The sequence below is a fragment of the Myotis lucifugus genome, unplaced genomic scaffold (assembly GCF_000147115.1).
Source record: "Myotis lucifugus unplaced genomic scaffold, Myoluc2.0 scaffold_186, whole genome shotgun sequence".
Lineage (NCBI taxonomy): Eukaryota > Metazoa > Chordata > Mammalia > Chiroptera > Vespertilionidae > Myotis > Myotis lucifugus.
The window spans coordinates 1,914,672-1,941,449 of NW_005871234.1; the positions used below are offsets into that span (position 1 = coordinate 1,914,672).

Consider the following 26,778-nt stretch of genomic DNA (forward strand, 5'->3'; position numbering starts at 1 on the left):
TCGGGGGTTTCTAGCTTAAAGGCCGAGGGGAAGGACTCGGGGGTGGGGCACCCAGGAGGCACACCGGCACTGCTGGGAGGGCAGGGCTCCATTTTGGAGCATCCTCTGCGTGGGGATGTCCAATGGGCAATTGGTCATTTTAGTCTGGGTGGGGCCTGAGGTACTGGGACTGTGGGAATGTGGAGATGAAGGTAATTCCCATAGAGCTGGCAGCTGGTGGAGTGCAAAATGCAACAGCTACCTGGGGAGAGTACATGAATTACAGACAAACAAACAAACAGAAGCAAGAACCACAGGACGGGGGAAAATTCTACAAGCTGTGAGTCTTGTTAGTTGTGCCTTAGCCCTAAGACAGCTCCCTTGGTCTGTAACTCCCAATATTCAGGGACTGGTAGGGGGTCCAGTAAGGAAAGGTGGAAGGCAGGGGACAGTGAAGCTCTGGGGGCAGCTGAAGGTGTCCTGGGCCCAGGTGCCTTAGCCCTGGGCTGGGAGCTTGTGTGAGGGGCAGCGGGTGAGCAGAACCCAGGGGATTTCTCCTCCAGGCATGGACGGCATTTCTCTTCGGCTTTGAGATGCCCTGGGCTTGCACCAGGCCAGGCACAATTGCACCCACTTTGAGGACACTGCATGGGTGTCCCAGGCCGACCCAGGATGGCAGGCAGCAGGGCCCGAGGAGGAGGCCTGGAGGGAGGAGGCCCACTGCCATTCTTGGTATGGTTCTCCCTCCAGGAGCTGAGCTGCATCTGGCCTCACTCGGGGCAGCTTATAAGGCCTGGTGTGAGTTCTGTTTATGTGAGTACAGCATAAAAGGAACAAATCCACCAGCACCAGGGATGTTGCCACTCAAGTCCTTTTGCATACATTTTTCAAATGATAATTCACTCTTACCCAACCCTCCGTCCCCACCTCCCCAAGGCCGATTTATTGAAAAAAGCGCCTTATATGGTGATATTGCTAACACACCGTCAGCTGGCCTTTTTAGGGACTCTGTTTAAAGAAGATCCGCCTCTGGGGTTTTATATTGCTCTGGTGTTTATGCCAAAGACACACCAGCCCTCAGCCATTGGGAGACGGACCTCTCCTACTTTCGGTGAGTACTGTACAGCGTCGCAGGCTCTGCCTCCTGCAGCTGCCTGGCCCCCTGGGTGCAGGCGGCGCCTCCAGATTGGCCTGGCGTCCATGACGCTGGCACCGGTCACACACGTCAAGGCCCTCGGTGGGTCTGCGAGCGCCCTGCTGCCTGCTTCTGGCCATGGGACGTCCTGGGGCAGGGCTGTTCCAGGCTGTATGGGTGCTCCTTATCCTCGTAACGGGGTGATGGCTGGGATAGAACATCTGCGGTCTCTGCTCATCCTGCTGGCCAGAGCAGCGCAGGCCTACACTCTCCTGTCCTTTGTCACAGCTCCGAATGGCTGGGAGACTGTCTTAGGCGAGCAGATGCTTTTCAGAAAACCTGCTTCTTCTCAGGGTGTTTAAATCAGAGCTAACGATGGCCCCTGTGTCTGTGAGATGTCTGTGTTGGGAATAAGGATGTATTTACTTTAGTCCTCTGTGGGTCTCACTACCCTCTGACTTGAGCTGGGCTGAGGTGAACAGAACATTTTATCCATCCCTGAAGGCTGTTGGGTCACTGGGAGAGGTGGAAAGTCAGGGGTGGGTAGGAACCAGTGTTCCATCTCATCGAGTAGTTGTAGGGCAGCGGTTCTCAACCTGGGGGTCGAACGACCCTTTCACAGGGGTCGCCTAAGACCATCGGAAAACACATATATAATTACATATTGTTTTTGTGACTAATCACTAGCTTTAATTATGTTCAATTTATAACAAGGAAAATACATCCTGCATATCAGATATTTACATTACGATTCATAACAGTAGCAAAATTACAGTTATGAAGTAGCAACGAAAATAATTTATGGTTGGGGGTCACCACAACATGAGGAACTGTATTCAAGGGTCGCGGCATTAGGAAGGTTGGGAACCACTATTTTAGGGGGTGGAAGGAACATAGGGGCCCTCCAATTCATTCTCTGATAAGGACGCTGAGAAATTGAGCAACTTGTCCCAAAGACACACCCAGCTGTGCAACCACCTGCCAATGCCGTTATCCGCCACCACACGCACAGGAAGATACACGTGTGCAAGTAATTAAGAGGAAAATGAGACCGAGGGGCTGAGGGGCCGAAGGGTAGGGCTCTGGGGTAAGGAACCCAGGAGGCACACCAGGACTGAAGGTAGGGCAGGGTTCAGCTTTGGAGCATCCTCTGTGTGGGGAGGTCCAACGGGCAATCGTTAATTTTACTCTGGTAATTTTCCACTTTGCGTTCAGAGTCTGCTAACATCTCTTTATGGCTGAGGCAGAAGGCATAGTGGTGCAGGCCGTGGATGCAGACTGTGGGCTACCAAAGTTACTGAGTGACCTCAATGTGCTGTCCTGTAAAATGGGAGCAATAGCAATCCTATCTACTTGGCAGTGCTGCTGTGAGGATTAAATGAGATAATACATGTATAAAGTGCTCAGCCCAGTGCTATCAGGGCCTGACCCTGATTGCTCAAACTTTAAAAATCACCTGGAGGGCTTATTACAATACAGACTGCACTTCACCCCAGTTTCTGATTCAGGAGGCTCGGGCCGGGCCTGCTAATTTGCATTGCTAATAAGCTCCCAGGTGGTGTTGAGCTGTAGGTTTGGGCTGCACTTTGCATAGGGAGGCTCTCAGGGTTTGCTTTTATGATTTGAATGGGTTATCCCCTGGGCTGAAAAGAGAGCTCCCCACCTTATAGCAGAGATGAATGGGTGCTGGAGAAACTAATGAGCAGAGAGAGTCTACATGCCAGGCCTGGGAAACCAAGGTGGGCAGCCTGACATCCTAACCTTGAGGCACGATTTCTTTCCTCCTGCCCTTTGTTCACTCCATCAATATTTATTGAGCGCTTATTAAGGATCCACTCTCCTGGATCCTTAGAGACAGCGTAGGGACTTCTGCAATCACTGGGAGAGGCAGAAAAACAGATGAGAATGTTGGAGTAAATAAATATATAAAAGGGCTTCAGGAGGAGCCCCTCACTCAGCCCAGGAGTTATCAGGGAAGACTTCCTGGAGGAGGGGTACCTGAGCTAGTTCCTGCAGTTGGGGTAGTCCTGGTAGAGAGGAAGCATGTTCTTTGGGATCTTTAAGTGGCTCAGCTCTACTGAATTTAGACTTCAAGGCAGAAAGCAGGGACAGCTAAGGTCAGAGGGGTGGGCAGGGCTGGATGATCAGGGCTTTCTATATGACACGAAAGCAGCGGTTCTCAACCTGTGGGTCGCGACCCCTTTGGCGGTCGAACGACCCTTTCACAGGAGTCACCTAAGACCATCCTGCCTATCAGATATTTACATGACGATTTATAACAGTAGCAACATGACAGTTATGAAGTAGCAACGAAAATAATTTTATGGTTGGGTCACAACATGAGGAACCGTATTTAAAGGGCCAGAAGGAGGAGGAAAAGTAATAGTGGAGCTGGCCTCACAGTGCTTACAGTCTGTGGGCTAGTTTCAAACAAGGAAAAAATAAATAAATAAAGGGCCAGAAGGTTGAGAACCACTGCTCTAAAGGATTGGGCAAAGGGGGACTAGAGAAGGGTGACAGCGAGAGATCTGCTCTTTGAAAGGCTGCTCTGTCCGCTGTGAGGAGAGTGGACAGGAACAGGGCAAGAGTGCTACCGCCTTGTAAAGTGTCCGGGGTTGCTGGTGCGGGGTGGCATGGAGATAGAATTAAGACATCCTGGGGATTGGTTGGGAGGGAGGAGGGAGGAGTTGGGGTAGGGCATAGATTCCAGGGTGGGCGGTGCAATTCACTGAGGGACAATTGCAGTTTAGAGAGCAGACCTGGAGGTAGAATTGAGGTGCCTGGGGGGAGGGCATGGGGTGTAGATGCCCACAGGCAGCTGGCTCTGTGCATCTGGAGCCCTGGAGAGGGGTCCGGACTGAGTTGGGAGAGTGAATGAGAGGCCCAGGTAAAAGCCTGCAGAGCAGGTCCAAACCACAGAATCTGAGCATCAGAAATACCACTAACCGGGAGTCGTTTTAAACTGAATTAACATATACCAACCACGTACAGATACCCTGCACTTAATTAGAGGTGCTGCTAGGATTTTTCACGGAAGGAATGTTTTTCCTGGAGTGATTTCTCTTTGCCAGGCTTTGATCATATGAATGTGCATGTGCGGACAAATTATAACAGGCAGCTGCTTACATGTCTTTTAAAGCTCCTACCCCCAAATAGTTCCCCAACTATTCTTTGAAGTCTCACCTTCTCGGAGACCTTCCTTTAAGGATTTAAACTTGCCGCTAATTTCTAAAATGTCTTTGGAAACTGGTGTGAATTCAACTTTTGATAACCATTGATTTGTGAAGTGGATCATTCAACTCCTTCCAATATTCCACAGACTTCATCCAGGGAGCCAGTGCTGCTGGAGAAGGGTAGGAGAGAGAAGAAGAATGATTGTAGCAGCCCTTTGGACAGGGATGAGCAAACTTTTCCTGTAGAGGGTGAGGTAGTAAATATTTTAGGCTTTGTGAGCCTAAAAGTCTTTTGTAGCAACTACTCAACTCTGCCCCTATGGTAGCAATAGCAGCCATAGACAGTAAGTGCGCAAACACGGGCATGGCTCTGTTCCAATAAAACCTTATTTGCAGACACTGAAATCTGAATTTCCTATCACAATTCTCTTTGGCTTTTTGGCAACCATTTTAAAATGTCAAAACTGCCCTACTGGTGGCTCAGTGGTTGAGCATCGGCCTATGAACCAGGAGGTCATGGTTCAATTCCTGGTCAGGGCATTGCTTGATCCCCAGTGGGGGGCGTGCAAGAGGCAGCCAATCAATGATTTTCTCTCATCATCGATGTTTCTATCTCTCTCTTCCTCTCCCTTCCTTTCTGAAATCAATAAAATTATATTTTTAAAAAATGAAATAAAATGTCAAAGCCATTCTTAGCCTGTGGGCCACATACAAACAGGCCTTAATTGGCTGATCCTGGTTTACAATTTAGAAATCACTTTCATTCCCATTATTTTCGTTGGTCCATCACCTTGAGAGATAGATGTTAAGGTTGCCAGTTCATAGCTGAGGAAACTGAAGGCCAGAGGAGACATGGGCCTGGGCCCTGGGGAGGGGGTGCGGGAGGGAGGAGAAGGGCAAAGAAAGGAGAGGTGGAGGGAACTCAGGCCAAACCTTCCGAGTGGCCAGGAGGGGGGATTACGCCTCTGTCTTCATATTTGCTTGGGCTGGGGTGGGGGCGCAAGGAGATGAGTGAGTGAGCAAATTCTTTACATTCAAGTGTTTGGCTTTTGGAAAGGAGGGGAGAGCTGTGTTTCTAGGTTCGCAAAGTCCTCAATGAAGCCCAGATGTAGGACGTGCTGACGAAGCCAGAACACTTCCCTCAGCTTTCTGCAGGCGCAGAGCGGCTGTGACCCCAGGAAACCACAGTGCCTTTGGCTCCGGCTCCTCTGACATGCTCCTGTCTAGCCGCCAGTTACCAGCAGGCAGCTGGGAGGGTGCAGAATTTCTCCCAGCAGAGACTTTCCAGGAGAGTCGGGCTCCGTGGAAAACCCTTCTTCCCCGGGCAGCGTTCCCCCCACGCCCCCAGGCGCCACTCCCGGCCAGCAGCCCTGAACTCGCCCTCGCCTCCCCTGCTTTTCTTTTGGGTCCGCCTTCAAGAAAGCAGATTTAAACCCACCCCAAGGGCTGCAGAAGGCTGGCGTTGCTGACAGCTGGAAGTTGCTCTGTGGCTTGTCTCTGCTGCTGGGAAACAAAGCTCAATGCTCTCTTTCTGTGTGTGGGCAACTCAGGGGGAGACAAAAAGGTTCGCTGAAAAGCCAGACAGGCTTGAGCTATAAATTGAGAGAGAGAGAGAGAGGCGCTGAGGGGACCCTCCAGGACAGTCAGGGAGGTGTGGCTTTGCAGGAACACAGAGACACAGCTGCTTGCTGGACAGCTGTGAAGAGAAAGCCGTCCCTGCCTGGTCCTAAATCAGGTCCCCGTGACCAAACTGTCATGACACTGGACTGTGGGGACCTGAGGACACCAGGGGCAGCGCAGACCAGGTCTGGGAGGGGGCCTCTCAGGTGGGGGCTGTCATCCAACATTTGTCGTCGAACATTAATTGAGCACCTACTATGTGCTGAACACCCAGGCACGTGCAGGGTCTCTAACCATAAATGCAGACACAATCCTGGCCTAGGAGGGGCCCAGCGTCTCAGCAACAAGAACACAGACCCTTTTGTTTTAGGGCTTTGGCTGCCAACAGTGCTCGAGAGACGAGAGGCAGAAGCGAAAGCACCAAACATGGAGAAGTTATGAGCGTTTCATTAAGGTGGTGAGGAAGGGGCAAGCCCAGGCTTTGGGAACTGCCTGGGGTGGATGCCAGCCGTGCCTCTCCCCGGCTAGGAGGCATCAGGCGACTTTCTTTCCCTCCTCAGAGACTTCGTTTCCAAATCTGCAAAATCGACATAAACATACCTTCCCTCAGGGCTTTTGTGAGGATTCAATAGATAATAGAGTTGAAGGGCCCCATTAAAAAAAATTATTTTTTAAAAAATGCATTTACCAAAATTGGAAACAGGGAATGTACTGCCATGTTTCACCTGACAAAGCCGCTGGACCTTTTCCATTGCGTCGGATCTCCTGCTCTCTCCATTGCAGGAGGTTTCTGGCAATGAGTTTACAAACCAATTTATTTATTATTCAATAACTTTTTTCAACATTAAAGTTGTTTCTCATTTTGGTTATTTTTTAAAAAATATATTTTATTGATTTTTTACAGAGAGGAAGGGAGAGGGATAGAGAGTTAGAAACATTGATGAGAGAGAAACATCGATCAGCTGCCTCCTGCACACTCCCAACTGGGGATTTGCCTGCAACCCAGGTACATGCCCTTGACCGGAATTGAACTTGGGACCTTTCAGTCCGCAGGCCGACGCTCTATCCACTGAGCCAAACCAGTTAGGGCTCATTTTGGTTATTTTAACCAAAGCTGTGATGAGTTGGCTCTTGGCCAAATCTTTCCACTGACCCATGAGTGTGTCCCGGGGTAAATGCCTAGAAGTGCCTTTGTGGCATCAAAGACACATGCATTTTTATATCAAGAGATACATACAGTAGTTCACATGGAAAGTATTACAATAATTAATGAATAATAATGCAAGAATAGCCCTGTCTGGTTTGGCTCAGTGGATAGAGCGTCAGCCTGCGGACCGAAGGGTCCCAGGTTTGATTCCAGTCAAGGGCATGTACCTGGGTTGCGGGCACATCCCCAGTAGTGGGTGTGCAGGAGGCAGCTGATCGATGCTTCTCTCTCATCGATGTTTCTAACTCTCTATCCCTCTCCCTTCCTCTCTGTAAAAAAACCAACAAAATATATTTTAAAAAAATAATGCAAGAATACACTGTCTCACATACAACTGTAAACCTACTTTTGTCCACCCTGGACATTATACACGAAAGATATATATTCATTTTAAGGCTTTTAAATAGTAGTTTTCAAATTCACCTTCCAAAAAGTAGTGCAGTTTGACACGTCAGCAGTGAATGCAAGCCCACCTCCCCACACTTTTTCCAATAAGGATGACCCCAGCGCCGGCCACAGCACCCCGGCCAGAGGTGGGTCAGCTTCTATCCTGGCCACAGGGCACTGCTGGCCGTCGCAAGACCCCGGGCCCCGCTCACAGATGCTGAGCGAGAGCTTCCACAGTTTGGTTACTTAGACCCACAGGCAGAACCCCATGTTTACCCTATTAACTTGGATCTGATTGGGTTCAGCGTGTCTTCTCTGCCTTCTGAGATCTGCTTTGGGGTTGGTTCTTCCGTCCAGCATATTTTAAACCACTTTCCCCCCAGTCTGTTTTATCTGGAAGTTTGATCAGCATGTGCTCTATATTTTTATCCAACTCATTTATTAAAATGGCACATGAGAAAAAGGACAAGAGTAGGGCCTGAGGCTCAGGTGGGTGGAGCATCATCCTGTATACGGAAAGGTTGCGGGTTCTATTTCCGGTCAGGGCACATACCTAGGTTGTGGGTTCAATTCCTGGTTGGGGCCCATTCAGGAGGCAACCGATTAATGTTCTCTCTCACACCAATGTTCCTTTCTCTCTCTCTCTCTCTCTCTCTCTCTCTCTCTCTCTCTCTCTCTCTCTCTCTCCTTTCCCCTTTCAGGTGAGAATTAAAGAAAAAAAGAAAATAGAGCCTGAGGCCAATCACTGTCTCCAAGTTGAGCTGATCCATCAATGAACACTTTTCAGTAACTACAGGCAACTACACATATGCCCCTTGATTTACTGTTCAGCCCACTTGGCTTTAAGAACAGGGATGTCACAGGAGACCTTGTCAGATGCCAAGATCAAGTTAATTAAGCTCCATGTCTCCCACCTTCTCCTGCGCAGCCATCCTGAGGGAAAAGGGAGGGCTGTCACACTGACATTTGCTCTTGGTAAATGATGACAAATATAAGAAATCACGGCTTCTTTAAAAATGCTCTCTTGCCCTGGCCAGTGTTCTCAATGGTTAGAGCGTCGGCCGGTGCACGAAAGCATTTCAGGTTCAATTCCTGGTCAAGGGCGTGTACCTGGGTTGCAGAGTCGATCCCTGGCTCTTGTCTTGGCATGTGTGGGAGGCAACCAATCGATGTGTCTCTCTCACATCAATGTTTCTCTCTCTCCCCCTCCTTCCCTCCCTCCTTTCCTTTCCTCCCTCCCACTCTCTCTAAAAATCAATGGGAAAATTTCCTCGGGTGAGGATTAACAACAACAACAATAATGCTTTCTTGGACAGCACCTCTGGAAACCTGACCCACATATCGAGTATCTAAGGTTTTAGAGCGCTGCCTGCGTTTCCTTTTGATCATGGAACATTTATTTGCCCATCTCCGGTCTCACACCCCTTCACGTCTCCATTCTTCCAACATGGCAGGAGGCTGGCAGGTCTCTGCAGCCCAGAACGGCTCGGCTCCAGAGACAGCACTGCTCTGAGCAGCGAGGTGCTAACCTCCACTTCACCCCAGACCTCACGTTCCTCTCACCCATGTTTGTCCTGCTTTGTGGTTCTGAAAACCTTTCTCCTTGACAGTCATTGGCTCATTCGCTCGTTCATTTGGATAACACACATTGAGGAGCCCACTCGGTGGCGGCCTTACGTGGGACACACTGAGAACCACGGGGAATAAGGCAGACCTGGCTGCTGCCTTCACCAAGCTCTCTCGAGCCAGGATATGCAGAGTTGGTCATTGCTTGGGTGGGTTCTAGGTGCTGTGGGGCAAAGAGGGGCCACGAACCAAGACCAGTGGCCAGAGAGGCCTCCTGAAAACGCAGTGTCAACACAGAGGCCTGACAGGCAGCAGGGGTAGCAAACAGGTGGGGAGAAGGCCCTTCCAGACCCTAAAGGGTCAGAAGAGAGGAAGTGACACAGCTCGGAGAATGGAAAGAAACTCCACATGGCCCAAGTGAGGAGGAGGCTGGGGGGGGGGGGGGCGGCAGGAGGGAAGATGAGCCTGGAGCGCAGGCAGGGGCCAGACCCCGATGGGCCCTGTGGGACACGTTGGGAAGCTGGGACTTGCTCTCCATGGCCAGGGGAGGTCACGAGGATCAACGCGACAGAAGCAGAGCTGGACTCAGCAAGTCCCAGGGGCCGCTCTCCTAGTGTGCTCCGTGCTTCACACATAACGGGAAGGGGCTTCCTTTCAGCCTTAACGTTCTGTTAACAAGCTTCTGCTCAGTCTCCACTTGGCCTTTCTGACCTCGTGTTCACAGGCCTGTGGCTCTGTCTCCTCTTGGCTTTGGTCATCGACTACTCTGTCCCCCGTCAGCATAAGGCCATCGACGGGCCAGGATCAAGGCTCCCGTAGCACCCATCTTCTTCCCCTCCTGTGGTCCCACATCCTGAATGCAGCGCAGTTGGGGTTCTTCCACCGCCACCTCCTCTTTCCACGCCCCGAGCCTCTCTTCTCTGGACTCCTGAAAGCTGGCCTCCTGACCCCTCAGCAAGGGCCTTCCCACTTCCAGCCACGCTGTCCCGCCCAGGGCTTCCCAGGCTCGAGGGCCGTGGCTCCACTGCCTCCTGAGTGTCTGCTGCTTCTCTTTCATCACGGAGTGCCAGATGTTGTCTTTCAACCTCCCCCAATAAAAGAAAACCTGCCACAGATGTTGGGAAAATGAATCCCCTCCTCAATTTGCAGCCGTCCCAATCTAGGTATCCGCATGGGAGGAGGACTTCTCTGTTTTCTCCGTCCCAAACAGCAGGGGGCAGTGAGTCTCACCAGGAACCTCTTGCTTTCCTCTCCTCTCAAGCTGTCCCTCCCCCTCAGGTGCTTCTACCCTGAGGATTGTGCGTTTCCCCTGTACCTCCTGCATCTTTCTCCTTTAACGATATGTTATGTTGATTTTAATTATAAACTGTTCATGAGTACAGTCTCCTTGTAAAAATGTAAAACATGACAGCGGGCACCTCTCCCAGCCCCTTCCCACCTCCAGAGGCAATCACTATGATCAGTCTTAGTTTTCCCAAACTTTTTGCTGTGTTTAATCCACAAATAGAAAATTATGGAAAATGCACCATATTGTTTTTATGGTTTGTTTTAAAAAAATAACTTGCACAAATGGTTTTATGCTATACAGTCTATTCTGCAACTTGCTTTGTTCGCTCAGTAGAATGGTTTAGAAATCCAGCCACGTGGGCCCATGGAGACCGGCCCGGATCTTCTTTTAATCTCAGTACAGGATCCCATACTCTGGACTTTGGGGTAGTTCCAAGTCGTGTGCTTCTCCAGTTAATGACGCCAGTTTTTCCACACCTTTGCCAACATCTATTAGAAAACTTTGAATCTTCACACTCCGCTGCATCTTATTGCATTTGCGCTTCCCTGGTCACTAGTGAGGCTGTGCGTCTTTTCATGCAGCTGTTGGGTGTTTGCATCACCTTTTCTGTCAATTATCCTTTCGTCATCTTTGTTTTTCTTTTGGGCTGTTTACATCTTTCTTACTGATTTGTTATATATATTAAATAATAATCCGTTGTTATATGTGCTGCACATTTTTTCAACTCCTTTCCTAACCTTCAAGTCTTTTAAGATTCTCTCCAATGGATTATAGCTTTGTAGCCCTTTGGGGTTTTAAGAGGCAGGTAGATGAGTTTGCTAGGATTGCCATAACAAACTATCACTGACTGGGTGGCTTACACCACAGAAATTTATTTTTTCACAGTTCTCAAGGTCTGAAGTCCGAGATGGAGGTGCTGGCGGGATTGGTTTCTTTTGAGGCCTCTCTCCTTGGCTTGGAGACGGCCGCCCTCTCGGGCCTCTTCACAGTCTCCCCTCCGCATGTCTCTGTCCTCTTCTTGTAACACACCCATCCTATCGGGTTAGTCATATTGGACACCATCATGTTGGATTCATGACCTCATTTTACCTTACTTACGTCTTTAAAGGCCTGTCCCCAAACACACTCACACTCTGCCTGGAGGTTAGGACTTCAACATGTGAACCTGGGATACACAACTCAGCCCACGTCAGCAGGGGAGAGGGAAGGGGCCCGATTGCCAGGGACTGGGAGGCCAGGTCCACACGGTGCCTCCTGGAACTGGGCCCTGGCTGCCGGTGGGCTCAGGCCCCAACGTCAAGAAGACCGTCTCCAACATGTTTTTGACCCTCCGTTGACTAGTTCTCTTCTCCCTCAACCCCAAAGGTGCTCCAGCCCCCGGTTCACTTGACCACTCACCATGTGCGAAGAGGAGACCACTGCCCTCGTGTGTGACAACGGCTCCGGCCTGTGCAAGGCTGGCTTCGCAGGAGACGACGCCCCCCGAGCCGTTTTCCCTTCCATCGTGGGCCGCCCTCGCCACCAGGTGTGTGCTCGTCTGGACACAAGGCTGTGGGCATTAGGAGGAAGCACTGCATTGTGGGGACTATGCTGAGGTGTGTGTGTGTGTGTGACTGAGCGAGGATGAGTGTGTGTGTGAGAGGGTATGTGTATGTGTATTGAGGGTGGGGTTCTCTCTTCTGATTAACTAATAGAACAGGACCCTGTAAATAGAAATATGCAGAACAAAAACATCTGTCAGGCATGCACTGATGACATTATGTCTGGCTTAAGTCTTTGGGGTTGCTAAGTTTGGAAGAAACCTTTTAAAAAATGCAATTAAACCCCTTGCCTTTAAGAAATGTATACTCATTTAAAATAATTTTTCTTGAAATGAAAAAAAAACTGGAAAAAAAAAGAAATGTATACTCCATGAAGATACATCCACAACTAATTTGAGATCACAGGCTGAAATAGAGGCAAGATATTTCATCAGGAGAGGGAGAAATTAAATCTAAATAGAGGCCTGGCCAGTAGCTCTGTTGGTTAGAGTGTCGTTTGATCCTGACTTTCAAGTACCCTATTGAGCATGGCAAGGTTGCAGGTTCGATCCCCGGCAAAGCACATACAAGAATCAACCAACAAATGCATAAATAAGTGGAACAACAAACTGATGTCTCTCTCTCTCTCTCATCCTCTTTCTCTCTATATTTAATAATTTTTAAAAATATGAATGGAGGAACAAGGGAAGGAGAAGACTTTCTACAAAAAGGGACAACTGCCTGGCCAGCATGGCTCAGTGGTTGAGCATCAACCTATGAACCAGGAGGTCATTTTCCTGGTTGAGGCACATGCCCAGGTTGCAGGCTCGATCCCCAGTATGGGGAGTGCAGGAGGCAGCTAATCAATGCTTTCTCTCATCATTGATGTTTCTATCTCTCTCTTTCTCTCCCTTCCTCTCTAAAATCAATAAAAATATATTTTAAAAAATAAATAAAAGAAAAAGGGATAACTGAGGCTAAGGAGGATTTCAGCATGTGGAGAGAACACACACACCAGAAGCAAATATTTGGAAGTTTAAAGTGTAAGCGTCGGGTATTTGAGGAGGACAAGTGTGTGTGTGTGTGTGTGTGTGTGTGTGTGTGTGTGTGTGAAGTAAGGTAAGGAGAGGAAGTGTGTGGAGGAACTCTGCTCTCTCTCAGAAAATGACATTGTCTTAGGAGAAAAAAGAGAGACAAGCTCACAAGAAACACTCCACCTTCTCTCCTTGTCTCCCTCATTCACTGGTGTCTGCCTCACCTTATCGCCTGCTGTTCTGTTTCCTGGGGAAGAAGGACATTTTCCTACCTTCATCTTTCTTCAGAAACCCTCTGATGACTGAGTCCCTCTGAGGGGAGCCCTCAGGCAGCTCACACCCGTCCTCTTCTGTGTTGCAGGGTGTAATGGTGGGAATGGGCCAGAAAGACAGCTACGTGGGGGATGAGGCCCAGAGCAAGCGAGGGATCCTGACTCTCAAGTACCCCATTGAGCACGGCATCATCACCAACTGGGACGACATGGAGAAGGTACTGGTGGACTCCCCCTTTAGGGTGCTCATCTTAATGATAAGACATCACCGTGACCCTCGGACCTCACAGTCCTCTGTGCCCTGTCAACTCTCCCTCTAAAATGCTTCTCACAGCCGCCTTTCCTTCCTGTCCATCCCCATGGCCACACCCAACCAGGGATGCTGACATCTCCCACAGAACTATTGCCATGGCTTCCTGACTGGTTCCTTTGACTGGGTGTCTCACTCACCCAATTAATTCTCTACACGGCTGCACAGCTTCTCTTTCTAAAAGCAGGTCAGATCCTGTCGTTCGCCTCCTCAGGAATCTCCAGGAGCTCCTCACTCACCAAGAGAAGGTCCCCAACTTCCTGTCTGTCATCTGAGGACCTGCCTGGTCCTGCCGAATTCCCAGCTCCATCCCCCATGCAGCCTTCACTCTGCACCAGCACTTCCTCCTTCCTTCCAATGCTAATGCTGCCTTCTTCTAACATTCCCTGCCACCACCTCAGATAGGTGCACTGCTGCTGTATTATGATGATGATTCTCTAATGAAAATCTTAGGTAAGATTCTCTCGGGGGCTTTAGAAGCCCTTTTTGTGTGTAAGAAAGTGTGGGGAAGGAGGACTTTTTAAAATGTAGTCTGTGATCACAAAGTCATGTGTGCAAAATGCTAATAGAACCTTTTTAATATTCCTTTGATAAATTCTGCTGACAGTTGTCTTGGAGTTCTTGTTTTGCACTGACTGCCTTTTGAAATGTAATAGAGGGCTTATTGAGCAGGCTGCCACTGGGAATAAAGAATGTTGATTTGAAATCTGTAATGCACTGTACATTTCTCCAGATCCTAGATTCAGTCACTCTGGATGTGAGATAAATAGATAAAATACAATAGCTTTTGCTTCACACAGTGGAACCATTAAGAACACAGACAGGGACAGGGAGATCCGGGAGCAAATCCGTCCCTTAAGGCTCAGTTTCCTCATTTGTGGAGATTAAAATACTTTCTTCCTTAGGCTGCTCGGGAGATTGAATTAGGTGAATACTTAGTATAATCCCAAGGTAGGAAACATACCTAATGCTCAATAAATGGCACATACTATTTGTGTATACCTAACAATATATAAATCAAAAACATAACAGACAAAAACATTTTACTCATAGTAGTAACAATATGAACTCTTTTTTGTTGTTGTTAATCCTCACCAGAGGATGTTTTTTCCCCATTGCTTTCTCAGAGAGAGTGGGAGGGAGGAGGAGTGAGAGAAAGAGAAAAAATCATCAATGTGAGAGAGACACATCGATTGGTTGATTCCCACACAAGCCCCGACTGGCGAGCAGGGAGTGAACCCACAAGCCAGGTACATGCCCTTGATCAGGAATCAAACCCACTAACCTTTGGTGCAGGGCGGGGTGGGGCAGGGGAGCAGAGACAATGCTCTAATCACTCAGCCACACTGTCCAGGGCAACAATATGAACTCTTTAAATAAACTACTAAAAATATAGTATGTGTCTTAGAAGAAAAATGGGCCTAGCCTGTGTGGCTCAGTTGCTTGGGCATCGTCCTGTGCACCAAAGGGTTGCTGGTTTGATTCCTGGTCAGAGCACATGCCCGGGTTGCAGGCTCAGTCCCCAGTAGGGGGTGTGCAGGAGGCAGCCAATGGATGTTTCTCTCTCTCTAAAATCAATAAAAACATATTTTTAAAAAACAGAATCAGGTAAAGCTGTCAAATCTTCTAAAATTAATTTATGGGCTCATTGCCATTCCAATAAAAATCTCATAATTTTTAAATTGTATACATTTAAGGTATACAATTTGATGATGTGATATACATTGTATAACAGTCATCACATTCAAGTCAATTCACATACCTGTCACCTCACATAGGTGTTTTTTTCTCGTAGTAAGAGCACTTGGACTTTCTTGGCAACTTTTAAGTGCACAACACAGTGCTGTTACCTATGGTCCACATGCTGTACACTAAGTCTCCAGAATTTACTTAGCCTACATAACTGAGACTGCTCCCCTTGACCAACATCTCCCCATCACCCCCACCCCCCAACCTCCTAGTAACCACTATTCTACTCTCTGCTTCTACCAGTTTGACTAAAAAGAAAGCATACTTTTTAATTATGCAAGATAATCATTAAGTATGTTTGAAGAAAGAAATAAGGCAAAATTTGTAAGAACAAAATTAATAAGAAAAACTGTTAAAGGAGACTTGCCATGTCCAAATATTAAAATATAATATAGAGTTCTAAAAATTAAAACAATTTGGTACCAGCACAAAGGTAAAGAGAAAATGTAAGATCAATGAAACTTGCAATACCAGAAAAGGATTTACTCAGTAAATTATTCTGGGACAACTGATTACTTATTCGAGAGGTGAGGTATTTTTGTTTATTGCCCTTACTTCATTCTATTTCACCAAACACATATCAATTGAATATAAAAGTTAAATATAAAAACTCAAATGATAAAAAATATATAATATAATAAGTGTGAGTATCAAATTTCTGGTGTAAGAAGTCATAGAAAAAAAGAATGACAAATCTGATTTCTTAAAACTCATACTTCTAGCATGTCAAAAATAAAGCCAAATTTAAAAGGTAAGCAACGAATTGCAAAAAAACATTCACAAGTGCGATATAAACAGGTAGTGCAAATTGGTGATTATAGATACAAAGTCCACCAGGCAGATAAACAAGGGATGTGAACAGATACTTTCCCAAATGAAAATTATAAAAAGTTGCAAATCTGAAAAAGTTTAAACTCATTTGAAACAAATAAAAAATTTCAAAGTGAAACTAGATATTATTTTTATCTATCAAATTATTTCCTATTTTAAGAGCGAGAGCACTGGATGCAGGTTAGGGTAAGATGGGCACTTTCTTATTCTGTAATTTAGCCTCTTTGTTGGTAGTAAAAATAAAAAAAGTCTTCCTATTGCCATACTCTTTAGGCCACTAATTCCACAGTTAGAATTCTTTTCTTTGGAAAACAACCTGAATAGAAAAAAGAAAATGTAATATGCACAAACATAGCTATCACAGGATTATTTATAGATAAAAATGCAAGATACCATATGAATAGTAATATGATTAAATATATGATGGTATATGATGCAATATTGTTTAAGCATTAAAAAATAAGTGTTCAATGTATTAAAAATAAATATTTACTATGAAAAAGAAAATTATAGTATATTAACTGAAAAGTGGCAAGAAACAAAACTGAATATGAAAGTATTATAATAACAATATAATAGTAAATAAAACAAAGTATATGAAATAAGTAAATGGTGATAGTGATAAATTTGAAAATTGGTAAGAGTGAAAGGTTAGGAAGAAGAAAAAAGTCAATTTCTTGTTAAAATATGGGAGATTTTTATTCCTCTTAATTTTTTTTTCTAATTTTAACATTATTGGTATCTTTTGTTTTTAAAGTACATTATAAAAACTCAAAAAAAATTGAAATAAAATGAAGTGCAGATGTTTGCATTACGGGATGTTTTGCAAAGTCAATTTTTTTTAATAATGTACTTTAAAGACTGTGCGTCGTGGGTCTGAGATATGCCTAGGAACCTGCACCTGTAACAGCTATCCCAGACGATGCTGATAGAAGGCATCTGGGGACCACATTAGAAGAAATGCTGACATCACCTCATTCAGACTGATTGCCACCTGCTCTGTGTCACTGTGAGACATGGGCCTCTGCTTGTGCCATTCCCTCTGCCTTGGGTGCCCTTCTCCGCCTCTGCAGACTTCCTTTGCCTTCAGGGCCCACCTAAACCCTCCGACTGAACTGCCTCGTTCTTCACTTAAAATGTGGGTGTCTTTGTCTTTTGTCTTTTTTGCCTGTCTTTCTCCTCTCTTGAAACTAAAATCTAGGGGCCATGTCTGGTTCACATCTGCACTCCTTACCTTTAGCTTCGTCCTGGCACAAAGCCAGTGGCTCGTCAATATGTGGGCACAGTGGAATCCAATGACCCTGTGCCCCATCTCTGAGAAAATCCAGGCCTTAGGCCCCTGGCACTCTTTGCCAAATGCCTCTGAAATTAAACATGAAATCTCTCTGAAATGAAGGAATAAAAAACTCCTGTTTTGTGGGCCTGGATCACGGAAGAGGGACCTAGACACAGAGAGAAAGAACTTCCTTTGGAACCGGGGTTCTCCACTGAGCGACTTGCCTCCCAGGGGGCCTTTGGCTATGTCGGGAGACATGTTTGCCTGTTTCAAGAGAAAGAGATGCTCCTGGCATCTGGTGGGTGGATGCTGCTAAACATCCTGTAACAAGGAGTGTCCAACCTAAAGTAAAGTGCCGAGGTTGGGAAACCCTGCTCTAAAGTGCCAGCCGGGTCACAATATACAAGGAAGGTCCAAGCATGTCTGTCAGCTTCCCAGCAGGAGACAGCATACTCCCAGTTGGGGCTTGAGAGTTAATTTAAGGAAGGGCTGCTTACAGAGATGTGCACAGAAAGGGAACCAGCAAGGGATGTTGAGGCACCCAAGTTACTAGCAACAGAGGGAAGCTCTTTCTCCCCTAATGCTAGGGGTGAGGGGGGTAGGAGGCGCGTAGGGAGGGCAAGGCCAGTAAAACTTCGTGAGAGCTGGAGCCCTGAAAGAGGGGCCACTCAACAGGAGCTGTGCTCATGAAAGGCCACACTGTACCCGGGAGCAACACACTCCTTCCCTCTCCAACCTCTTGCTGGTATCTTCTATAAGCCAAACAGAGGCAGAAGCCAGAAAGCAAGGAACACAGAGATGCAGTGGACCTGGCCCCCCAGGGCACAAAGCAGGGGAGAGAAAGGCGTTCAGACGGACATAATCGACATGCTAAGTATAATGGCCCCAGATCTGAGTCCTGTTGAGAAGCAATATAACCTCTAAATTTCAATCAGAACTTCCCAGGGCTGACCGTTCTCTCCAGATCCAAGAACACAGAGCCATACTCCCTCAGCACAGCATATCAGTTGCAGTTTTCCAGTCCACTGGGAGTCTGCTGGACTCATCTGACTTTTGTCCCAAACAGATCTGGCACCACTCCTTCTACAATGAGCTGCGGGTAGCACCTGAAGAGCACCCCACCCTGCTCACGGAGGCACCCCTAAATCCCAAGGCCAACAGGGAGAAGATGACTCAGGTAAGAGGCCAGCCAGACCTGAGCACTGGCACAAGAATGGATGCTACACATGATCCTTTCTCCCATTCACACATCAGGGCAACGGAATTCTTTGAGAGCCTGCCCTGTGCATAGTCCCTGCCAGGCCCTATGGGAGGTGGGAGTAGGGTAAATAGGCATATTTCCTGCCCTTAAAAAAGATTCCAAACCATTCTTTGGGCCCAGAGGTGCCGTGATTTCTGCCAGACCATGTCTAATTCTGCATTGTCCTTTCAGATCATGTTTGAAACCTTCAATGTCCCTGCCATGTACGTCGCCATTCAAGCTGTGCTCTCCCTCTATGCCTCTGGCCGCACAACAGGTGAGTCGCCCTGATTGTAATGGCGCCCTTTCTGACTTTAGAGCAGTGGTCCTCAACCTGTGGGTCGTGACCCCTTTGGCGGTCGAACGACCCTTTCACAGGGGTCGCCTGAGACCATCCTGCATATCAGATATTTACATGACGATTCATAACAGTAGCAACATTACAGTTATGAAGTAGCAACGAAAATAATTTTATGGTTGGGTCACAACATGAGGAACTGTATGTAAAGGGCCAGAAGGTTGAGAACTACTGCTCTAGAGGGAGGAAGGGATAGAGGTTCCTGCTCAGAAGAGTCGAAGCGACAGCCAAAATCCAGGGGAAACCTTGCCTGGGGCTAACAGACCGGAAGCCCATGTGGAGGGGAGTGTGCCCAGTACAGATGGAAAGGGTTCAGTGAACAACCGTGACCGGTACACCCAGCAAGGGCCCTTCCTCACAGCAGTCAGCCTGAGAGCGTATACACACTTCCCAACAATACTGGGATGTTTCTGCTCATGAAGCAGAAATAGCAAAAACCGTGATGGCGGATATGCAAGTATCCTTGGTGTAGAAAGGTGCTCAGGGAAACAGAGGAGGGCTTAAAAATAAAACAGTTTTTAATAGGGACTTGACAGCTTGAATATCATTCACACGTTCACTCATGTATTCTTTTCGGTGGTCTTTTGTTTGGTTGGGTTGGTTTTTTTTCCTTACTAATATTCATTCATGTATTCATGGATATGTTCATTCATTCATTCATTCATTCATTCATGCATCATCAGATATTTTCCAATCCTGCCTACCATGTGCAAACATTGCACCACTGACAAACAAGGCAGATCCTGCTGTTGTGGAGCTAACAGTCTAGTGGGGAAGAGACGGAGTAAGCGATAATTTCACTACAGGTGATAAGGACAGTAATAGGGAAGTACGGGTATATACAGTTTTGTACCCTGTGCTTTGCACTTGATTTTGTTGTAGGCATCATGTCTAATGGCTACCTGGAAGCCATGTATGATGACTCCATTATTTATTTACTTATTTTATCATTTGTCTATTGCTGGGCCTTTACATTGTCTCTAATTTTTCTTGTTTAATATAAGAGATGCTGTGATGAGCATCTTGTATAAGAGTAAGCTATTGATCCCTGGACATTTATTTTACTTCTGGCCCTTACTAAACCATCTTATTTGCTCTAATCATTTTTCAGTCGATTCTCTTCTAAGTATACAACCACATCATCTTCAAATAATGACAATTTTGTTTCTTTTTTATAATAATACCTCTTATTTCCATTTTGTGTCTTATTGCATTGGCTAAAGCACCCAGGATAATAGTAAATAATAATAAAATAATGCTATTATAAGGTTGCCCCATCAATTATGATGTGGCTGTAGGATCAAGTGAGATTACTTATGCTGAGAAAGCTTATTTCTCTTCATGGTTTGCTAAAAAATTTTATTAGTAGAGAATTTTATTTTTTTCAAATGGTTTTTATAGTTTCTATGAGATCTAAGATGCTAATTACTTGTGCATATGTGTTAGTTTGATGCCTGAAAGATGTACAAATTACCCAGTCTCCATTAAAGAGTGTGCAGTCTAGATGCAAATTGACAAGTGTGCATTGTCATAAAAGTGTTTCAAGGAATACAAGAAGAGGAGACCTTCTACTTGCTTTCCATAGGCTATAGTCTCATTTGGGAGAATAAATTGATGTGCACACAAAAATATGATTGATTGTTCTTATGGTGGGTGAATTTTCTCAGCTACTAAAGAAAAACATGGTCGTTGAAAATGATGGGTAAATGGTCCCAGAAAGAGACAGATGAAAGACAAGAAAAGTTTTAACAGGTCCTATCCCCTCTGTCTATAGGCATCGTCCTGGATTCAGGGGATGGCGTCACCCACAATGTCCCCATCTATGAGGGCTACGCACTGCCTCACGCCATCATGCGCCTTGACCTGGCGGGCCGCGACCTCACGGACTACCTCATGAAGATCCTCACAGAGAGAGGCTATTCCTTTGTGACCACAGGTATCCAGCCCCTTTCCTGATTCTGAGCTCAGCTCAAAACCAAATCTGATCTAGGACCAGAAGTTCCCAGGCCTGGTGAGAAGTCTGTGGCTATGTGTCCTCTAACTATCTTGGGGTAGATAGGGAGGCTCTACGTAGCCAGAGGCTGGGCCTCTGGACAAGACCAGATAGATAATTAAGGCAACCTTATTTAAGAGAAAGGTTCCCAACCAGTACACCCTGGGGAGGGAAACAACACTTAGACCTACTTATCCTAAGCAGCACTCCCTGAGCCCCCCTTAAGTGCCCTTTCACAGCACCCCTTCTTCCCAGGAACCTGCTACCTCTGTCCATGTCCACACCAGGACCAGGGCTCGTTTTCAGTAATGCTGAATGGTAGTAAGATCTGGAGATGCATGTCATTAACTAGGGACACTTATAGTTCATCTGGAACAAATAAGGTCTGAATATCTAAGGGGAAGATATCATGCCTCAGGGGCCACCCTGGGAAAGAGAGTATTTAGGTAGGGGCCTTCCTAGATTCTGTAAGATCACAACGTATAAGCCTACATCTAGACCAGAGGTGTGTCCTGCAAGGCCCTCAGGAAGGCCTGCAGGGCTGTCAGGGCAGAGCGAAGCCAGCAAGGTGAAAAGCCCATGCAACATTTTGCTTGGGAATCAAGACTTTGAACTCCCACTTTAGGAAGAGGAATAAAAAAATTAACTTTCCTCCTAAGACTGAATCCAAAGCAGAAGTAAGAAGGTGTTCATAGAGATCAAAATGGGACAACCCAACTAACAGAGCTGAGTACCTACTTTCTGTCATTTCTGCTTCCAGCTGAGCGAGAAATCGTGAGAGACATCAAGGAGAAGCTGTGCTACGTGGCCCTAGATTTTGAGAATGAGATGGCCACGGCCGCCTCCTCCTCCTCCCTGGAGAAGAGCTACGAGCTGCCTGATGGGCAGGTCATCACCATTGGCAATGAGCGCTTCCGCTGCCCTGAGACCCTCTTCCAGCCTTCCTTCATCGGTGAGGCACTGCCCACAGTCCCTGCCAATCAGGAGGGCAGGGTGGAGGGGTGGGCGTGGGATGGAAAGAGAAACACCAGGAGTCACGCACTCTTTGTTTATTGTTTATACATAGCCCATATTTTTCCAGGAAGTGCCCAAAATACATAAACAATACAGCGAGGTAAAATCTAATTTTATAATAAAAGGAAATCAAGATAAAGGCAAAGCAGGAGAGGGAACATAATATGGAACTAAGAATGAGGTTAATAAACAAAACACTTCTTGGACCGCTCAGCATTTAGGTCATGAGGTTGAAATTTATAGTAGTAAACAGGATGGGCTTGGGGCAGACCTGGTTTTAACCTTGGACATGTTACCATCTTCAAACTTCAGTAACCTTATCTGTAAAGTGGAAATAATGATAGGACCTACTAAGTAGGGTTGTAACAAGGATTAAATGAAAGAATGACACAAGGACAACTCTTTGCTGAGGAGTGTATAAGAAGAGGTGGGCCTGTAAGCAAATGTTGATATACAGTGTAGTGGTAGATAGCAAACTGGACAGAATGCTATAGGCCTAAGAAACCAGGGAAGACTTCTTAGAGAAGGTGAGTATTTGGACAGAACCTTGAAGAAAGAGTATCATTTTATGGTATCCAGGGATGGAAGGAGTGCAGAATAGGGAATGACATACAATACCAATTGTGTGGTTTGTGCAAAGGCATGGATGTGTGAAAGGTCATGTTCTATTTGGGACATGATGGAAGAATTCTGTGTGTGTGTGTGTGTGCGTGTGCGCATGTGTGTATGCATGCCTGTTGTATGTTTTCACACAGGGGAGAATGGAGAGAATGGCTGGACCACATTAAGAATGTGGGGGTTAATCATATCAGCAATGGAGATCTCCTGAAAGTTTTTAGGCAGCAGTAGCAAGGGCAGGTTTGTATTTTAGGAAGATTCTTCTATCTACTATGTGAAATTATATCATAAGGACAAAAGACTAGAGGTGGGAGGCCAGGAAGGTAGGCGTGAGCTGGTGTGGCATGTAGGAAGATCCCTGTGCCAGGCTAAGTTAGCTAAATGTCAACCTGTGGGCAACGGAGGGCTATCAAAGCTGATATGATGGGTATATGTACACAATGGAATATAAAAGAGAATAAAGTACTGACACAAGCTGTAACATGGATGCACTTGAAAACATGATAAGTGAAACAAGCCAGACACAAAAGGTCATATAGTGTATGAGTCCATTTATATGATATGGGAAATCTATAGAGACAGGGAGTAAATTAGTGGCTGCCTAGAACTGGGGAAGGGTAAAAGGGAAAATGGGGAGTATCTGTCTGCTAATGGGTATGGGGTTTCTTTTGGTGGGGGGTGGGGGGAAGGTGTTAAAAATGTTCTAAAATTACATTGTGGCAGTAGTTGCACAACTCTGTGATTATACTAGAAACTACTAAATAGCACACTTTAAAAAGGGTAAATATAATGACAAGTGAATTATATCTCAATAAAGCTGTGAAAAAAGATGATGCAATGAAAGCGTTCCTTTGAAAATATACCTCAGGCAACAATGTGAAAGATCCATCAAACAGAGGGAAACTAAAGGCAGGGTGATGACTAGTTAGAGGGTCTGATCTTAATACATTTGGGAGGTAAATAAGGACCTGAACTACCATTAATTGCAACCACAGAAGGGGGTCACTTGAGGAGCTGAAAGTGAGGGTGTTTATGAGTGATGGATGTTAACTAGAGACCGTGATCTCTACTAGGCATGGAGTCTGCCGGGATTCATGAAACAACCTACAATTCCATCATGAAGTGTGACATCGACATCCGCAAGGACTTATATGCCAACAATGTCCTCTCTGGGGGTACCACCATGTACCCCGGCATTGCTGACAGGATGCAGAAGGAGATTACAGCCCTGGCTCCCAGTACCATGAAGATCAAGGTGGGTCTTCTCCCAATTCCTTCCATCCCGTTCTTAGTACAATGACCTGTCTACCTGGGAGATGCTCAGAGTCCAGTTGCCAGGCCTGTAGCTCAGTGGCCTCCTGGGTTCAGCATCATCCTGGTCTGGGACAAATTTCATCTCGGGGGATTATGTCCCTTGGGCACTGATGAGTTGGAGACACTTTCCGCATGAGCTCTCAAACATAATCACATGATGTCGTATGAGAAGGGGGTGAAAGAATTTGGAATGAAGAGAATATTGAGCTGGTTGAGGAAGAAATCAAGCGGAGGGATATAAAAAAATAAAAGAGGAGGGAAATAGAAGGGAAGAAACTTTAAAAAGGAGTTGGGTGTTACCCCAAAGGAGGGTGAAAGTTTTAAAAAGAAAGTTTGGCCATGGGGCAGGCTGCTGGTTCGAACTCGCGGGGACATTCCTTGATTCCTGGATAGTCCGTTTCTCCCAACTTGGCCATAACCCTCCCCACACTGCTTCTTACCGGGGCTTCTCACTTCTTTGGCCTCGGCAGGATGGGAGCCCACTTGTCTTTTCCCCACTCTGGTCCCGAGCAGTCAATAATACAGTCCTTTTTTGAGGGCTTCTAGGAACTTTGGTGCTAATGGGTTTAGAAGGAGTTGGGAACAGAATAGAGATAACAAATAGGTTGAAAGTTACAAAGTCTCACAATAAAGTTGGTCTCTGGGGAGTAGGCCTGATCTGAGGAAGTATATTCTCTATGTCAGTATTCTAAGAACCTTCTTCACAAAGGAAGGCTGCCCAGACCTTCCTTCTACCAAGCAGATGGTGTTCAGCACAGGGAAGCAAAGTAGGACAACAGAAAACAGGTGACAACCTGTGGTCCCTTCTCAGCTGGAGCCACTGGAACAGCCACATTACTGAGGCCTGCCACGTGGGGCTTTTTACCAGGACCCTGTGTCAGGATGCCACACCCAGCCTCACCCCCAGATTCTAGTTCATCAGGTCTGAGGTAGTCCCACCACCTACAGTGATAAACGAGCACCAGTGATTTGATGCATGTCCCCATTTGTGAGCCCCTGCCCTGAGTTTAACAATATGTGCCAGCCTTCAAGGGGCCTAGGATCTAATTAGTGGACATAATCCATGAAAGGAAACTTAAATAAGGCAAGAGGTGGGGAAAGGGCACTCCAGGGAGGGGAAATAGGATGAGCAAAGGTGCTCAGGGGTGTGTGTGCACGTGTGAACATCCCAGACAAGTTGGACAGCAGGATTTGTGTAGAGGAATTGGGGGAGAGGCAGCAAGCCTCAAGGAGATGGAAGAAGAGACGTGGGTGGGGGTGGGGCTGAGCTTGAGGACCTCAAACCCAAGACAGCCCCGAGTTTTCTCACAACCAGAACGGCCCAGCAATAAAATTCGCTACCTTCTTAGTGGTTCTGCCAGTCCTTGGGGTATCTACTCAAGGAGAGATGGGGTGACTTTTTTCTGCCTGAATAAGATAACTTCTAAAGATCATTCTTATTCCCCAATTCTATGATCTCTGTAATGTAAGAAATCTGTAGAGAGGCCGGAACCGGTTTGGCTCAGTGGATGGAGCGTCGGCCTGCGGACTGGAGGGTCCCAGGTTCGATTCCGGTCGAGGGCATGTGCCTGGGTTGCGGGCACATCCCCAGTAGGAGATGTGCAGGAGGCAGCTGATCGATGTTTCTCTCTCATCGATGTTTCTAACTCTCTATCTCTCTCCCTTCCTCTCTGTAAAAAATCAATAAAATATATTTAAAAAAAAAAAAAAAGAAATCTGTAGAGAGGTTTTAAGGAGACAAAAAAAAATCAATTTAGTTTTTAGTTTGTTCTAGCACTGAATTCTTAGACCCTTCAGATTCTGAGAAATTGGTTGAAGAATTGCAGTCCTTCTAAATCTACTTTGAGGTGGAGTTCAAAGTTGTTTGCCAGGACAACCAGTTTCTAAAGGCTAAGCTCAGTGACAAGAATGAACAATGTATGAATTTAAGAACGTCTCACGTACAAGTGGCTGTTGACAGATGAAGTTTAAGGGTCTGCGTAGACAGGCTCATACTCAGAAATGGAGGAAGCTGCTCATGCATTCAATTCCAGGAAAGAACAGAACAGTACTGCCCCTGTAGATGTTGGTATTGGTCAGCTGTTGCTGAGTAACAAGCAACTATGAAATCACAGGGCACATAACCATTAGCATCTATTGCTCATGCATCTGCAGGTCAGTTTGGAGTCAGCAGATCTAGGTCAGGCTTGGCGAGGCAGCTCTGTAGGTCCAGCCAGCTCAGGTCAGGTCTATATCTCTCACTCACTCTGGGACTTGGGCTGAAGGGCCAGCAACTCCTTGGGGACTTTTTTTTTTCATGAAGATGGCAGAGGCACAAGAGAGTATGCCTGTGCATGCCTGAAGAACATTTCAAGATCCATGTCTGCTGACATTTCACTGACCAAAGCAAATACAGCGCCGAGCACGAAGTCACATGGTGGAAGAGTACAATCTTCCTTTGGAGGGGTGGGAGTGAAGATTTGAGCAATAATCCAATCAACCACGAGGTTTACCCTTGTTTCTTTTTTGACCATGGAGGCAGTCCTTTTCTGGGGCGGCCTGGCAGTTCGATGAGCTGATTCTGGGACCACCTTCCTCTTTCCCTGGGGGACTGATCGTGATTCATCACGTTTGCTCTTTGCAGATCATTGCTCCCCCGGAGCGGAAGTACTCCGTCTGGATCGGAGGCTCCATCCTGGCTTCTCTCTCCACCTTCCAGCAGATGTGGATCAGCAAGCCGGAGTATGATGAGGCAGGGCCCTCCATTGTCCACAGGAAATGCTTCTAAAGTCAGAGCAGATTCTCTGGGGATCTCCTTGAGACTGCTGTTACAAATCATGAACCATTAAAACCTGCAAGCCTGATTTCTCTGTGTGGAGCTCTTTCCCCGCCCCCTCCAACCCCGCACACCGTGG

General features: G+C 46.6%; 1 protein-coding gene across 1 annotated transcript; it reads left to right on the forward strand.

Moving 5' to 3' along the window:
• Positions 1–1,004: 1,004 nt before the first annotated feature.
• ACTG2 (actin, gamma 2, smooth muscle, enteric) lies at positions 1,005–26,727 on the forward strand. Its single transcript, XM_006096777.2, has 9 exons — positions 1,005–1,090; positions 11,721–11,880; positions 13,271–13,399; positions 18,414–18,524; positions 18,780–18,864; positions 20,720–20,881; positions 21,699–21,890; positions 23,644–23,825; positions 26,508–26,727. The coding sequence occupies exons 2-9, from the start codon at positions 11,755–11,757 to the stop codon at positions 26,649–26,651; spliced, it is 1,131 nt and encodes a 376-aa protein (XP_006096839.1). The 5' UTR covers positions 1,005–1,090; positions 11,721–11,754; the 3' UTR covers positions 26,652–26,727.
• The last annotated feature ends 51 nt before the right edge of the window (positions 26,728–26,778 follow it).